Source organism: Octopus bimaculoides, chromosome 6, assembly GCF_001194135.2.
Source record: "Octopus bimaculoides isolate UCB-OBI-ISO-001 chromosome 6, ASM119413v2, whole genome shotgun sequence".
In the NCBI taxonomy this organism is placed as follows: Eukaryota; Metazoa; Mollusca; class Cephalopoda; order Octopoda; family Octopodidae; genus Octopus; species Octopus bimaculoides.
The window spans coordinates 26,474,683-26,489,058 of record NC_068986.1 but is presented as its reverse complement, the minus strand read 5'-3'; the positions used below and the strand labels follow the sequence as shown (position 1 = coordinate 26,489,058).

Genomic DNA, 14,376 nt, shown 5'->3' with positions numbered 1-14,376 from the left:
TTTTTGGTATGGTTTCAATGGCTGAATGCCTTCCTAATGCCAACCACTTTACAGAATGTACAGAGTGCTTTTCTCATGGCACCAGTACTAGTGATGATCACGTTGTAACTTGGAAAGTCAGACCAGAAGAGAAAGTGGGTAATGATCCTAGGCTGAGGGATGAGGGAATGGTAAGTAAGAGAAGATGGGGGAAAATTACAGGGAACAAGGGAGAGGAAAGAGATTAGTGATAGGGTTGAGAAAAAGGGAGGGATAAAGTTCGAAAAAGCTATAGGGTTGGTTTTGTAAGAAGATCTAGGGCTGTCCAACATAATAAGGGGTATGTGTAAACATAAGGTGTGAGGGAAAAGGAACAGGAAGGGAGAAATAGACCAAGGTGGGGGAGGAATTCTGTGAAAGTCACTGAAGGAAATAGAGGCATAGGGGAGGTCATGTGAGTAGGTCAGAGGGGAAAGGTAATCTACAAAAACCCACCAGGTGGTGCTGACCCAGCATGACTGAAACAAATAAAAGAAAAGAATAAAACAAACAAAAATACAAGACAACGAAGCATCAATAATTTATACATATTTATTTTTTCTTCTTTTTTATCAATATAACAAAAATATTTGAAAAAAAAAAATAATAAAACCTCCTCAAAATTAACATCCTCTCCATTACTTGTTTCTGTATAACAGAACATGTGTGTGTGTGCGGATTTCTGGGGAACAAAGCCACAAGAAATTAAGAAGCTTTGTCTTTGTGAAGCTGGGCCTAATATAGAGAGATTGTAGTTTCTTTAGACCAACAATGCACTCGAGATCACAAAATATAGAGGAAGAGGAGGAATTGAAAGGGAGGCAGATGTACTGTAATCATAAAATCAGTTCAAGAAAGGAGTTCTGTACAAACTAAGCTATATATGTGTGTATATATTATATATATATAATATATACACACACACACATATATACATATATATATATATAAAAGATATTTAATCCACAATCATTAGTCCAACAAAATATATTGTTTGGGAATTGTTCTTGCAAAGCCATAAGCAAAACAATATGCATTTAGTTGGATTTATGATTATGGATTCAATATATGTTTTATTCACTCTCAGACTTGTCTTTGAGCCTTTTATTCTAAGTGGCCAGGCACAGCTTCTTTTGAACTTGTGAGCCCATGGAATATATATATATATATATATATATATATATATATATGTATAATTAGTGTTTTAATAAAGATGTGTTGCTTAGGTTGCTAATAATGAAAATGTACATGACAAGTGTTGGATATAAGGCAAGCCACCCAAGGTAAGACACAGAGGCTGTAATCTTGCCAACGATACCCAAGCAAACACAGTTCTCAACAGGAGAAGTGTAATTACAAAAGGTTTTTCATTTCTTTCATAAACTCTTCATAAACATCATCCTTAGTTTTCGTCTGTGTCACTGTGGGTGTGGGTTTATTCTGCATTCCGGAAGGTCTCTTTTCTTCTTCCTTTGCTGTCAGATTAGGATCTAAAAACAAAAATAGTTGTCATGTGAATATATGTTAATGTGAACACAAACACACATGTACACTTATTTAATCATCCCCTACTCTCTCTTTCTCTCTCTCTCATCCAAACATGGAAAAGTAGACATTAAAATTTGTTGTTGGCACTCCGTCGAGGGTTCCAGTTGATCCGATCAACGGAACAGCCTGCTCGTGAAATTAACGTGTAAGTGGCTGAGCACTCCACAAACACGTGTACCCTTAACGTAGTTCTCGGGGATATTCAACGTGACACAGTGTGACAAGGCTGACCCTTTGAATTACAGGCACAACAGAAACTTTGGGTGTTTTCACTCAATAAACACTCACAATGCCCTGTCTGGGAATCGAAACCGCGATCCTATGACTGCGAGTCCGCTGCCCTAACCACTGGGCCATTGCACCTCCAGACATTAAAATTATATACATGGAGCCTGGTGTTGCCATCCGGTTTCACCAGTCCTCAGTCAAGTCGTCCAACCCATGCTAGCATGGAAAGCAGACGTTAAACGATGATGATGATGATGATGATGATGATGATGATGATGATGATGATGATGATGATGATGATATATCTAATATATCTCATCATCATCATCGTCATCACTGTTATTTTGTTAGCTTTCCATGCTGGTATAGCTGGAAAGGGGGTGTCAGTTATTTTCAGTTTGTCTGAAACTTATTATGACAGCATCAGTGAAGCATAGCATTGACCATATTTGCCAACGAACATAACTTTGCGTACTCCTGTTTGTTGGATTAACAAAAAAAAAAAAAAAAAAAAATGCATTACTTCTACCTCAAAGTAGAGTGGTTAGCAACATGAAGGTCATTCAGCCGTAAAAACCAACCTATCCATGCAAGCATAGAGACATGAAAATAAAACAGCAAACAGGAAAAGCAGAAATAAAGACATGAAGCAACAATACTTACTGATTATCTTTACACGACCTCTAGCATCACGAATACCCCTCTTTACTTTTAGAGCTGTTGGAGTGAATCGTGTCACATCAGCCAGGAGGTTCTTGATCTGGGGCTTGGCTTCAATAGTGGCACTGCTGCCAGATTTCACATTGTCCTCACTGGATTTTAATGGAGGTTTCACAATGCTTGGAGGGGCACTCAACACACTGGCATTTAGTGGACCGAGCCCAGTCACACCAGGCGGAGGAGGCAGGCCAGGAGGTGGGATGCTTGGTAATGCTCCAGGAGGTCGTATGAGTCGGGGTGGAACAACACCTGAAAATACAGAAAACAGAATCAAAACCCCAAAATTTTTTATGCAGTTTTTTATGCACATTAGTATATAATACAAAGAAGAAAAAAGAAAGAGAGAGAGAAGGGGAAGGAAAACGAAAGAAAGTGTAATGTTTTCCTTGCTGAAAAATTGAACCTTACATCTATGTATTTGAGCAAGATGGGAGCAAGATGGTAACATAATGGTGTAAGGCCATCATTTCCTTTTGGGTCTCACCCTTCTCTCTCCTCTAACATTGACACCACAGGTGCTGTGGCTCAATTCATTTGGCATGTTTGCAAGTCTGCAGGGGTAAACAGTAGGAAAAGTCCTAATGTTAGTAACAGAAAAAAAACTTCATGGGAAGTACTAGAGTACTTTGTGTAAAGTACTGGGTGGCATGAAACAGGGCAACATGTTAAACCTCTGACTAAAAAGGGGTAACTACCAGAGCCCTCAGAGAAAATTTGGTGTGATACGCTGACACTCTCAACTCAGGAAGATTTATATCCCCAAACAATAATGCTGTAAAAACTGTCAAGGTATTAGACCTGAGGTTGGTGAAATGATTAACTTTTACTATTATCAAATACAAAAATGATGTCTCTACATTTTTCTAGCATTCTACTGGTTAGAATGAGTGTCCTAGATCTGATCAATGGAACAGCCAGTTCATGAAATTAAAGTGCAAGTGGCTGAGCACTCCACAGACACACGTACCCTTAAAGCAGTTCTCAGAGAGATTCATTAAAAGGAGAAAAAAATTTACAAAAAACAACAGAAAATTCACTCACCAGGTGGTCCTTGGGGCAATCTGGGAGGTAAACCACGCAGATTAGGTGGTAGGCCAGGTGGTGGACCAGGAGGTAAACCAGCAGGTCTTCCTGGTGGTGGACCTGGTGGTAAGAGACGCGGCATAGTGCCAGCTGGAGGCCGCAGAGGTGGAGGTCTCATAAATACTGGTGCTCCAGGTGGTGGACCTAAAAAGAAAAAGAATTAACAAAATAAATACATTCACAAACACCTGACAAAGTAAAAAGTAAAATTAATTCAAATAATGAAATCCATTTGTATGGAGATAAACTACTGAAATATTGTGTCTTTAATAAATAAAAGAACTCCTTCTTTTAGAAACAGAATGGTTCATCAGCCAAATAAATGATATAGTACTGTTCCACTTCAACTTACCTCTCTGCCATAAAGCATTGTCTCCCAATCTCTTTTTCTCCTTGACATAATGCACTCTTCCTGAACCTTTGCTCTCCTCTCCTAACATAATGCACTATCCCTTACTTATGTTAGTGGAGGTACATAGCTTACTGGTTAAGGTGTTGGATTCATGATCATATGATCATGGTTTCGATTCCTGGGCCAGGCAACATGTTGTGTTCTTGAGCAAAACAGTTCATTTCATGGTGTTTCAGTCCACTCAGCTGGCAAAAATTAGTAATCTTGTGTCAGACCAGCATCCCATCCAGATAAGCCCTTAGAAGTCGACATGACTTGAAAAGGTAGCCTTTACTTTTACTTATGTTACCCCAACAACTTAATGTCCTCCCCAACAGAATGCACTGTCACTGAACTTCTGCCTGCTCTGCCCAACATAATGCACTGTTACCATTCCTTTGACCTTCCTAAAATAACACAATGTCTCCTAATTTCTGACTCCCACCAATATAATGCACTGTTCTCAACATCTACCCCACTTTCAACACAATGTACTAACCCCTATCTCTGTCCTTCCCAAACTCTGGCTCCCACCATCCCCTTCTTCTGTTTTTGTCCTTTTCAGAAATAAAAAGTTTTACTGACCTGGTGGAACCCCTGGTGGAACCCCTGGTGGAACCCCTGGTGGTCCTCCAGGAGGTAGTCCTGGAGGTGGACCTGGAGGAATCAGCTTATTAGGATGTGAAGGGATGTCTGTTGCTGTTGGTACTACAGGTGCCATCGACATAATTGGTCCAGATTTATTATCTTGAGTGCCTGTATCGGAATTCTGCTTAGCATTGTCTTCTTCATCTGAGAGCTAGAAAGTGAAAACACCCTATGTTTACTATAAAACCAAAAATGAATTTACACTGTCAATAATAAAAAGTCAAACAAGTAACCTTTATGTCTACACTCTCTATGGCACTCCATTGGTTATGACAATGAGTGTTCCATTTGATTTGATCAACCAGACAGCTTGATCATAACATTAGCTCCATTACCTCCCACAATTCTATCAACTGGAATTTTTTTATGAAACATTGATTTCTAGCATAAAACAGCCTTAGAAACACACTGGAATGATCAAAATAACATTTAAAATAGAAATAAGCAAGATATTGGGTGAAAAATTAGCAAACCTCATTTGAATATCAGAGAAATATACCTAGTAGATATAGCAAAAAGGTTAGATATGTGTAAATATTGACAGATAATTACGAAATTTGTCATTTTTAAGTGATCTCATATGAGTGATCCCTAGTAGGTAATGGGTTAACATGCAAGTGGCTGAGCACTCCACAGACACACATACCCTTGAAGTAGTTCTCGGGGAGGTTCAACATGATGTAGGGTGTGACAAGGCTGGCCCTTTGAAATACAGGAGTACATACTCATTTTTGGCAGCAGAGTGGACAGAAGCAATGCAAAATAGAATATCTTGCTCAAAGATACAACACGCCACTGGAGATCGAATTCATGACCTTGTAATTGTGAGCTGAACACCCTAACCACTAAGTCACGTGCCTTCACACATGTCAACACTAAGTAAAGTATAAATGGACACATTAAGCTCATTGATCAGGAAAGGGTGCAATCTTAATTTTGACTCAGTTGCCTTTGTCAGACAGTCAAGTCGAAAGACAACAGAGCTAAAATTCCAAGTCACTGTTAACCTTAAATGTATTGAGTGACCAATTTATTAATGTTTGATTGTTTTTATATATAACTATACATGAAAACAACTACTTTTAATAAACATATGCATATACATGTTGTGCAATCCATGCCAGTAGGAAAAATAGGAAGTAAAATAGTGTGTGTGTGTGTGTGTGTGTGTATCATTATCATTTCACATCCACTTTCCATGCTGGCATGAAGTGGACAGTTTGACTGTATCAGTCAGATTGGAAGACCATGTATTGCTCTAGTGTTTCAGTCTTGGTAAGGGTCTTTTTATGGCCTTTCCTAACACCAACTACTTTACAGAGTGTATTAAGTGTATTTTTGATGCATTAGCATTATGGAAGTTGTCTTGCTCTCAACAAAACTAAAAAGTCCTCATAAGCCATGATGCTTGCACATAAATTTCATGAGTAGGCTATTCCATTGATTGGATCAACTGGAATACTTGTCATCATAAGCAATGGAGTGTCAGTGTATATTATCTTATAAAATATAAAGGCAAGTTGAGAAAAAAAAATGAAGTGTTACATTTTTCTGTTCAGCATTTGTATTTTCATCCTCTTCAGTGACATCCTTAGAGTCATCCTCTTCACTATCAGAACTGTTCTGCTCTCTTGATTTACTCTCTTTCTCCTTGCTGTCTTTACTGTCACTCTCTTCATCTTTCTCTTCGTCTTCATCCTCTTCCTGTACATCAGGGGCCTGTTGTCCAGCCATACGCAACATCATCGCTTGTAGAGGTGTGACATTCTTACGGATTTTCTTTGCAAACTGATACTTAAACTCTTTTTCAGTTTCCTCAGGCGCTGCCTTTGCCTTGTCGTCAGCAAAACGGATTTTTCTAATTTTAGCTAAAACAATTGAAAAACAAACAATAAAAAAATTAAAATTAGAGAGAGATATCTAAAATATTTCAACCAATAAATTTAATGTTATTTGTCAATCATTTAATGTCCACTTTTCCATGTGTGGGTCAGACGGAATTTCCGAAGCAGATTTTCTACATCTGGATGCCCTTCTTGCCAACAAATTTCTACATCACTAGACATATTTTTCATGGAAGACTGGAAATGAATAACTTCACAAGTATGATGGTGATGCTCCTTACAAACATCACATGATGTCTAGATAAAGGTACACACAAACACATATAAATGTACATATCTATGTGTGTGTATATATATATATATATATATATATATATATATACACACACGGGCACACACACGCATTTACAAAAGGCTTTTTCCAGTTTCCATCAACCAAATCCACTTGCAAGGCTTTGGTTGGCTCAGGGCTGTAACAGAAGTCACTTGCCCAAGATTCCACACGATGGCAAAACAAACTTCTTAACTATACAGCCATGCCTGCACACATACACACACATATGCATGCGAGTATATAATACACACACACACACACACATTTGTAATGTTGAAAGAAATAGAATAAATTAAAATGTCAAAGTTCGATTAAGGATACAATACATTTCCTTTCTTGCAAACACATTCATTGATGCAGTAGAAACAAGGCTTAAGACTTTGTAATAAATAAGGAGTGTATTGGGTTATGAGTAAAACGAAAAAAAAGTAGCAAACCATACCAGCAGGTGGTTCTCCAACAGGCTCAGGAACATTTTGTACAACTTCAGCTGCTTGTTCCTCAACCTCTACATTACCAATGATTTCATGAATATCTACAACAGAAAGAAACACAAATGTCAAAATGGGCAGCGAGAGAAAAATATTGCACCAATCTGAGCAGTTACTGATTTGGTTTTACACCTGCAGGTAGCAGAATCACCCAGTATACACCCTAAGATTTACAGTTATATTCATCTTGTATCATTAAAGAAAGTTATGGCTGTCAATAAGAATTAAATATGTGAATTGAGATCTGTAACAAAACTATTTCTGAAATTTTTAGCCATTTTCTTTTATATAAGCTGATAGAATTATCATTGCCATTTAATGTCCATGTTTTATGCTGACATGGATTGGACAGTTTGACAATCCAATGAGCCCCAGGACTGCATCATGCTCCACTGCCACTGAATAGCAAGAGGTACAGTCCCAAAAGGTGGCGAGATGGCAGAAACGTTAGCACGCCGGGCAAAATGCTGAGTGGTATTTCGTCTGCCGTTATGTTCTGAGTTCAAATTCCGCCGAGGTTGACTTTGCCTTTCATTTTTTCGGGGTCAATAAATTAAGTACCAGTTATGCACTCAGGTCGATGTAATCGACTTAATCCCTTTGTCTGTCCCAAAATGTATCAATACAGAAAGAACGTTGAACTGACTGAATAAAAGGTACTACATCATCATCATCATCATAACCATTGTTTTAACACCTAATTTTCATTGCTTGCATTGGTCAGACTGAATTCATTGAGGCAGATTTTCTACAGCTTGATACCCACTCTGTCACCAACTTTCACCTGTTTCCAAGCAAAATAATATTTTTCTATGGTAGGACATGTTTCCCCAGGTAAAAGTAGAAATGAAAGACATTGCTTGTATGCTAGTGACATTCATTTGCAACTATTCGGCAATGTCAAGAAAAAGAAGCACAAACACACACAGATATTTATATACAACGGGACTCTTTTAGTCCCCAGATACCAAATTCATTCATTGGTTTGGAGCTATAGTAGGAAAAAAATTAATGAAAATTTTTATATGAGATAATATATAGTGATAGTAATAATATAATAGACAATCTAGAATTTAGCAGTTAAGACTTAAAAGCTTGAAAGAAATAAAAAAATATTGGGATATTTTTAACTAATGAAAAAATAAGGTCAAGAGATTCGGGTAAAGGTTGAAGAGTATATGAATAAAAGAAAGAAAAGATTAAAAGGAAATGTATAATATGCAGAAATAGTAATAAGAATGTCTTACCTTTTTCAGGATCATACTCTTCATCTTCACTGTCAGTAAGAGGAGGAGGTGAGCCAGGTGGAGGTCCTGGAGGTGATTTTTCTATGTACAGTTTCATATCAATGATTTTACCATCACCAGTTTTAGGACTAGAAAAAAAAAGGTTTATATTCATTAAGAGAATAAATGCATTAATAGTAAAAACTGACTCTCTCTCTCTCTCTCTATATATATATATTAAGAAAAAGAGGAAAAAATACAGGATGGCTGCATTGGATACAATGCCTGGCAGTATTTGTTCCAACTCATTAGACACTGTTCAAATTCCATATATATATATTTGTGTATTTGTCCCTGCCACTATCGCTTGACAACCGATGCTGCTGTGTTTACAGCACTGTAATTTAGTGGTTTGGCAAAAGAGACCGATAGAATAAGTACCAGGCTTACAAAGACTAAATCCTGGAGTTGATTTGTTCAACTAAAACCCCTTAAGGTGGTGCTCCAGTATAGTCGCAGTCAAATGACTTAAGCAAGTAAAAGAATCAGTTCTTGAGTCACTCTAGAAGTTCTGCTGAAATGTAGAGAACAAGTTATAATCCAAGCTGTGTCCACATGAAGCACATATGTATATTCTCATAATCAAATGAATGAGAAGTTACAGTTAGGAGATCCTCTCCATATTCTCAAAATGTATATTCTTATTATAAATTTATCATATTTATAATATTAATACTAATATTTATAATGTATTTCCTATACTGTAATGAAGTGTAACATGGAATTAAAAATGTACCAAATTTTCTAGTCTTTGTTTAATGACTATATGGAAGTGGACTAGGTGTATGTGTGTATGTGTGAGTATTAAGCAAAACAAACTATAAATGGGTTAATTCAAGCTTCTTGTCTGGAGAGGATAATTGTGAAATCCATACATTTTAAATCAGCATAAAAGTTACAAATACAATCATTTGTATTGTTTACATTTTGTGGGGAAATCATGGGGGCATAACTCTTCGGGGATGATGATGAGTTGCTTCCATTACATTAGGTACAACCGTAACAAAGGACTTTAATAAGTAATTTAATAAATTTAATGGAAAAGGATGAAAAAATTATACCAGGCTATGAGAAACAGTGCTTGTTTTGAAACAAATGAAGGGCAGCCAGCCATAGGAAATCTACCTCAACAAATTCTGCCTGATCCATGCAAGCATGGAAAAGTATATGTTAAATGATGACAATGATGATGATGCAGAGGGCTTCTCTCAGCTTCTGTCTACAAAATTCACTCACAAGGCCTTGGTCAGCACAGGGCTATTGTAGAGGACACTTACCTAAGATGCCATGCAGTGAAGCTGGACTCAGGACAAAGTGGCTGGGAAGCAAGCTTCTTAACCACCACACAGCCACGCCAGTGCCTATCCATGCCCGAACCGCAAATGAATCCAATATTTGTTACCAGTGTCGCTTTACTGGCACTTGTGCCAGTGGCACGTGAAAAAACATTCGAGTGAGGTCGTTGCCAGTGCTGTTGGACTGGCTCCTGTGCAGGTGGCATGTAAAAAACGCCATTTGAGCGTGGCCGTTGACAGTACTGCCTGACTGGTCCCATAAAAACACCCACTACACTCTCGGAGTGGTTGGTGTTAGGAAGGGCATCCAGCTGTAGAAACTCTGCCAGATCAGATTGGAGCCTGGTGCAGCCGTCTGGTTCGCCAGTCTTCAGTCAAAGCGTCCAACCCATGCTAGCATGGAAAGCGAACGTTAAACGATGATAATGATGATGATGATGATTTTGATATATTCAAGATTTTGGAGGAGGGTTAGTACTTGTATATACTATGATGGTGTTGACCAACTGAAATTTCACCATATCATTCACATTAATTGAGATTTTAATTTAAATATGAATCCTTTAGTATAAGCAGGGTAGGGTGGTATTGAAAAGCCTAATCAAGACAAGCAAAAAAACAACTCATAAAGCAATACTTACACAAACAAGGATGGTTTTTTAAGAATGCCTACAGGTTGTTTCTGGTTTGGAGCTGGTATTGCACCAAGAGGAGGCATTTCATTTGGTAAAGGAATCATAGAAGGAACTGAGTGAAGAACAAAAAAAAAAACCCAATGAAACATTTATAGTTCAAACAGTGGAAATAAATATTCAATGGTTCATGTTCAACTTCTTTAAATCTAAGTTTATAACAGAGATATAGAAAATTAACTAAATTATTGCTAAAGGCTGATTATAGAATTTAAACAATCTTCCTTGATCTTACAATATGTTGATTTAAACTTAATTTTTATATCACATGAAATCATTTTCACAATTAAAACTTTAACATAATTTATTTAAATATGTTTCTAGATAAAAAAAAAAAAAAAAATTCTAATTAATAAAGATCATTAAGATAAGATATTATATTTTGATATTTATCATCATCATCATCATCATCATCGTTTAACGTCCGCTTTCCATGCTAGCATGGGTTGGACGATTTGACTGAGGACTGGTGAAACCGGATGGCAACACCAGGCTCCAGTCTGATTTATATAGTTTATAAAGCATACATACAATAATCACCACACCAATTTACATCTGGATTTCCATTCTGGTATGGGTCTGATGAGTCTCATACTTGACATAGTATGCATCATCTTGCACATGCAGCAACTGAGAAGCAAGCCAACACATCATATAGTGTGAGCTGTATGCATTTTATTGTGCTCCTTGCATGTGAGATATTTTCCTATGCAGAAATATTTAAGGCGGTAAGCTGGCAGAAATGTTACCCCACCGGGCGAAATGCTTGGCAGTATTTCGTCTGCCGTTATGTTCTGAGTTCAAATTCTGCCGAGGTCGACTTTGCCTTTCATCCTTTCAGGGTTGATAAATTAAGTACCAGTTACGCACTGGGATCGATATAATTGACTTAATCCCTTTGTCTGTCCCTTCTATGTTTAGCCCCTTGTGGGCAATAAAGAAATAAGAAATATTTAAGAGTTCCCCTGTATATCTGTATGAGTTCTTACTTAGAGTTACAACTCTCCTAAATGGCTAGCTTGCATTGCACCTTGCAGAGTCCATGTCTTGCTCATGTATTTCATTTTTTTGGCTTGCTATCTATGCTAGATGTATCTTCTATCACCAACCTCTATGCAAAGTGTATTGAAAGCATTCAATCATGCCACAAATACTAAAGAAGCTGTCGAATGAAAGAGGACCAAAGAGGAGCCTCCACCCTGAACAACTCCTTCTTTGGGGTTAGTGTCCTCCAAATGGATTACCTGGGACATAGTTTGCAGTGTCCACACACACACACACTTTATATATAATACAATAGTTTTGGTTAACATTAATTAGATCTTCATCTGGTAATTCCGAAAGACTCATATTTTAAACACTGAAAATGAAGAACATCATTAATCATTACAAGGACAAAAAGAAAGTAGATAACAAATATGTTAATTTACTGGTGTATTCCAAGGGTAAGTCAGGCAGAGGAATCTGATCCAGTTGTACACGTTCAGCATTCTTCACTTGTTCTGAAATATAAAAGTAATATTTAATTGAAATACACAAGGTCTAGAGGTGACAAGAAGATGATTAAATCTTACAAAATATTCCTGAGATTATAAACCACTGGAACATTTGACAAATCAACTTTAATTTCCAGAACTTTAAAAGTGTAATCCTCATATGTTTTTATTTTTAAATTTAACTTTATAAACTTTATCAGCAAGAAGCTTGCTTCCCAACCATATCCAATCTTACTGCACAACAACTTAGGCAAGTGTCTTCTCATATAACCTGGGGCCAACCAAAGCCTTATGAGTGGATTTGGTATGGAACCTGAATAAAGCATATCGTATATGTATCTATATACGAGCATGCGTGTGTGTACCTTTGTCTTGACATCATGTGATGATTGTAAATAGGCATCACTGCCATACAAGCGATGTTGTTCATTTTTCAGTCTTCCATGAAAAATATACCTGGCCATGAAGAAATATTACCTAGCTTGGAAACAGGTAAGTGATGGTGACAGAAAAGGTATCTGGCTGTAGAAACCTTGCCACAACAAATTCCATCTGACCCATGCAAGCATGGAGAAGTGATTGTTAAAAATGAACAGAACTTATAAATAATTTCTAGCATTTCTAGTTGTAGCTTCAATTTATTGTATGTTGCATATTTCAGTCATACAATTTGGACATTTACTGTTGAATCCCTCCAGTAAACAAGTGTAACTTATTTGCCAAAGGTTGTACCATGTTGATTTCAAATAAAGATGAAATGGTGCTATATATGGCTATTTATGACTATAAAATTTAAGATCTTATAACTCCTTCATTATTCTTCGATTTAAATTTCGAACCACGCTAAGATAAATCGAGAAGTGATTCTCTCGCTTACAATAACTGCGTCGGTGCACACCACTTTTTTCAAGGTAAATTATTAATGATCCATAAATTAGTGCGTCCAACTCAGTGGTCCCCTATAATTTAGTTAACCCTCAAACAACACCCTCTCATCTGTTTTGGCTTATTCTCCAACAGCTATGGACTAGAAATCTGCTGTTTGTATATGTAAGACAGTAAGAAAAGTTTAGAGGAAAATTTGAGTATTGGAAACCACTTACTCTTTTAGTTGTTATTTTGACATTGCTACTGATTCAACGCTCAATCATTCTTGACTAAGCAGATTTATGGGTAAAAGTATTCAAGCTGTGACCTCTGTTGTGCTCTTTAGCCTTAGGTCAGCCTGACTGATCAGACTTATGATCAAAAGCATTTGAGCTGTCCTCATCTTGTCTCTTTGTATATCTGAGACTAACATTGTCTAGAGTGTCCATCATGTGTGTTTCTCTCTATATAAGACTAACACTGTCTAATACACCCTTCTCTTTTTTAAAGATCGTGGGGTTTGGTTTGAAGGAGATTTAGAAGCTGTTTCTAGAGGTTCCCTAATTGGTTAAAAAAATAGTTGCAGTTGATGTGAATGGCTGTAGAACTAACCAAAGTATATCTGTAACTGGATCCTCTTCTTATCATACTCAGACTCTGCTCGCCTTAGTTCTAATGCATACTCAGGATTTTCTTTATCCTGTAAGACGAGATGAAAAACAAAAGTCATACTAAAATATTGCAAACAAAATCAAGCAATAATAGACTCTTTTTTATTAATGTCAAATATGCATCTAACTTTTTAACAAAAATTTACAACCTGTTCTTCAAAATGCCATTCAATAATATCTTACATGGATATTTCCATATACAGAGATTAGTTTAAAGTGACAATAAGATTTAGGTTAAAATCGTAGTGCATGTTTCAATTAACCCTTTTTCTATTGCAACTTCATCATCATTATAATTAACACTGGTGTCATTATTTCTTAACATTTGTTCTCCTCGCCATATCCAAGACTATGTAATATGCATATGAAATGGAGTACTACAATTTAGAATATGGCTAGCATGTTTCTAGCTGTTGTTTCTAGCAGTTTCAATGAACATTCAGTGGCTCTGACGTTGGTTACCACATAAGGGTTCTCCTATTTGTTACTGCTTATCCCCAGGTTTTGTTCGAGGAACAGACCTATGATAAACAGCATTCCAGTCATGAGCATTCTGTCATTTTTGTATAATAAGGGCAATATTATTCAATGTGTACTTAATTTTTTTAAAGATTGAAGCATGAGAGATTTTTTGAAGACTGACATTGGCTTTTATATATGACAACCTTCCTTTTTAAGAAGATAGGGTGTGTGACTGGGAGAATCACATGGCCATACCTGTTATATATATATATGTATATATATATATATATATATATATATAT

The 14,376-nt window shown here is 36.8% G+C and overlaps 1 protein-coding gene across 1 annotated transcript in view; it reads right to left on the bottom strand.

Annotated features, from left to right (window-relative positions):
- Positions 1-554: 554 nt before the first annotated feature.
- The window catches only part of LOC106880741 (WW domain-binding protein 11), a 19,869-nt gene continuing 6,047 nt past the window's right edge, over positions 555-14,376 (bottom strand). Inside the window, exons 5-14 of the mRNA XM_014930834.2 lie at positions 13,554-13,641; positions 12,009-12,080; positions 10,528-10,633; positions 8,553-8,680; positions 7,257-7,349; positions 6,182-6,504; positions 4,574-4,787; positions 3,556-3,741; positions 2,458-2,763; positions 555-1,508 (exon numbers count right to left, since the gene is read on the bottom strand). Coding sequence (XP_014786320.1) covers positions 1,372-1,508; positions 2,458-2,763; positions 3,556-3,741; positions 4,574-4,787; positions 6,182-6,504; positions 7,257-7,349; positions 8,553-8,680; positions 10,528-10,633; positions 12,009-12,080; positions 13,554-13,641 — 1,653 coding nt within the window. The 3' untranslated portion in view covers positions 555-1,371. The remainder of the gene's footprint in view (positions 1,509-2,457; positions 2,764-3,555; positions 3,742-4,573; positions 4,788-6,181; positions 6,505-7,256; positions 7,350-8,552; positions 8,681-10,527; positions 10,634-12,008; positions 12,081-13,553; positions 13,642-14,376) is intronic.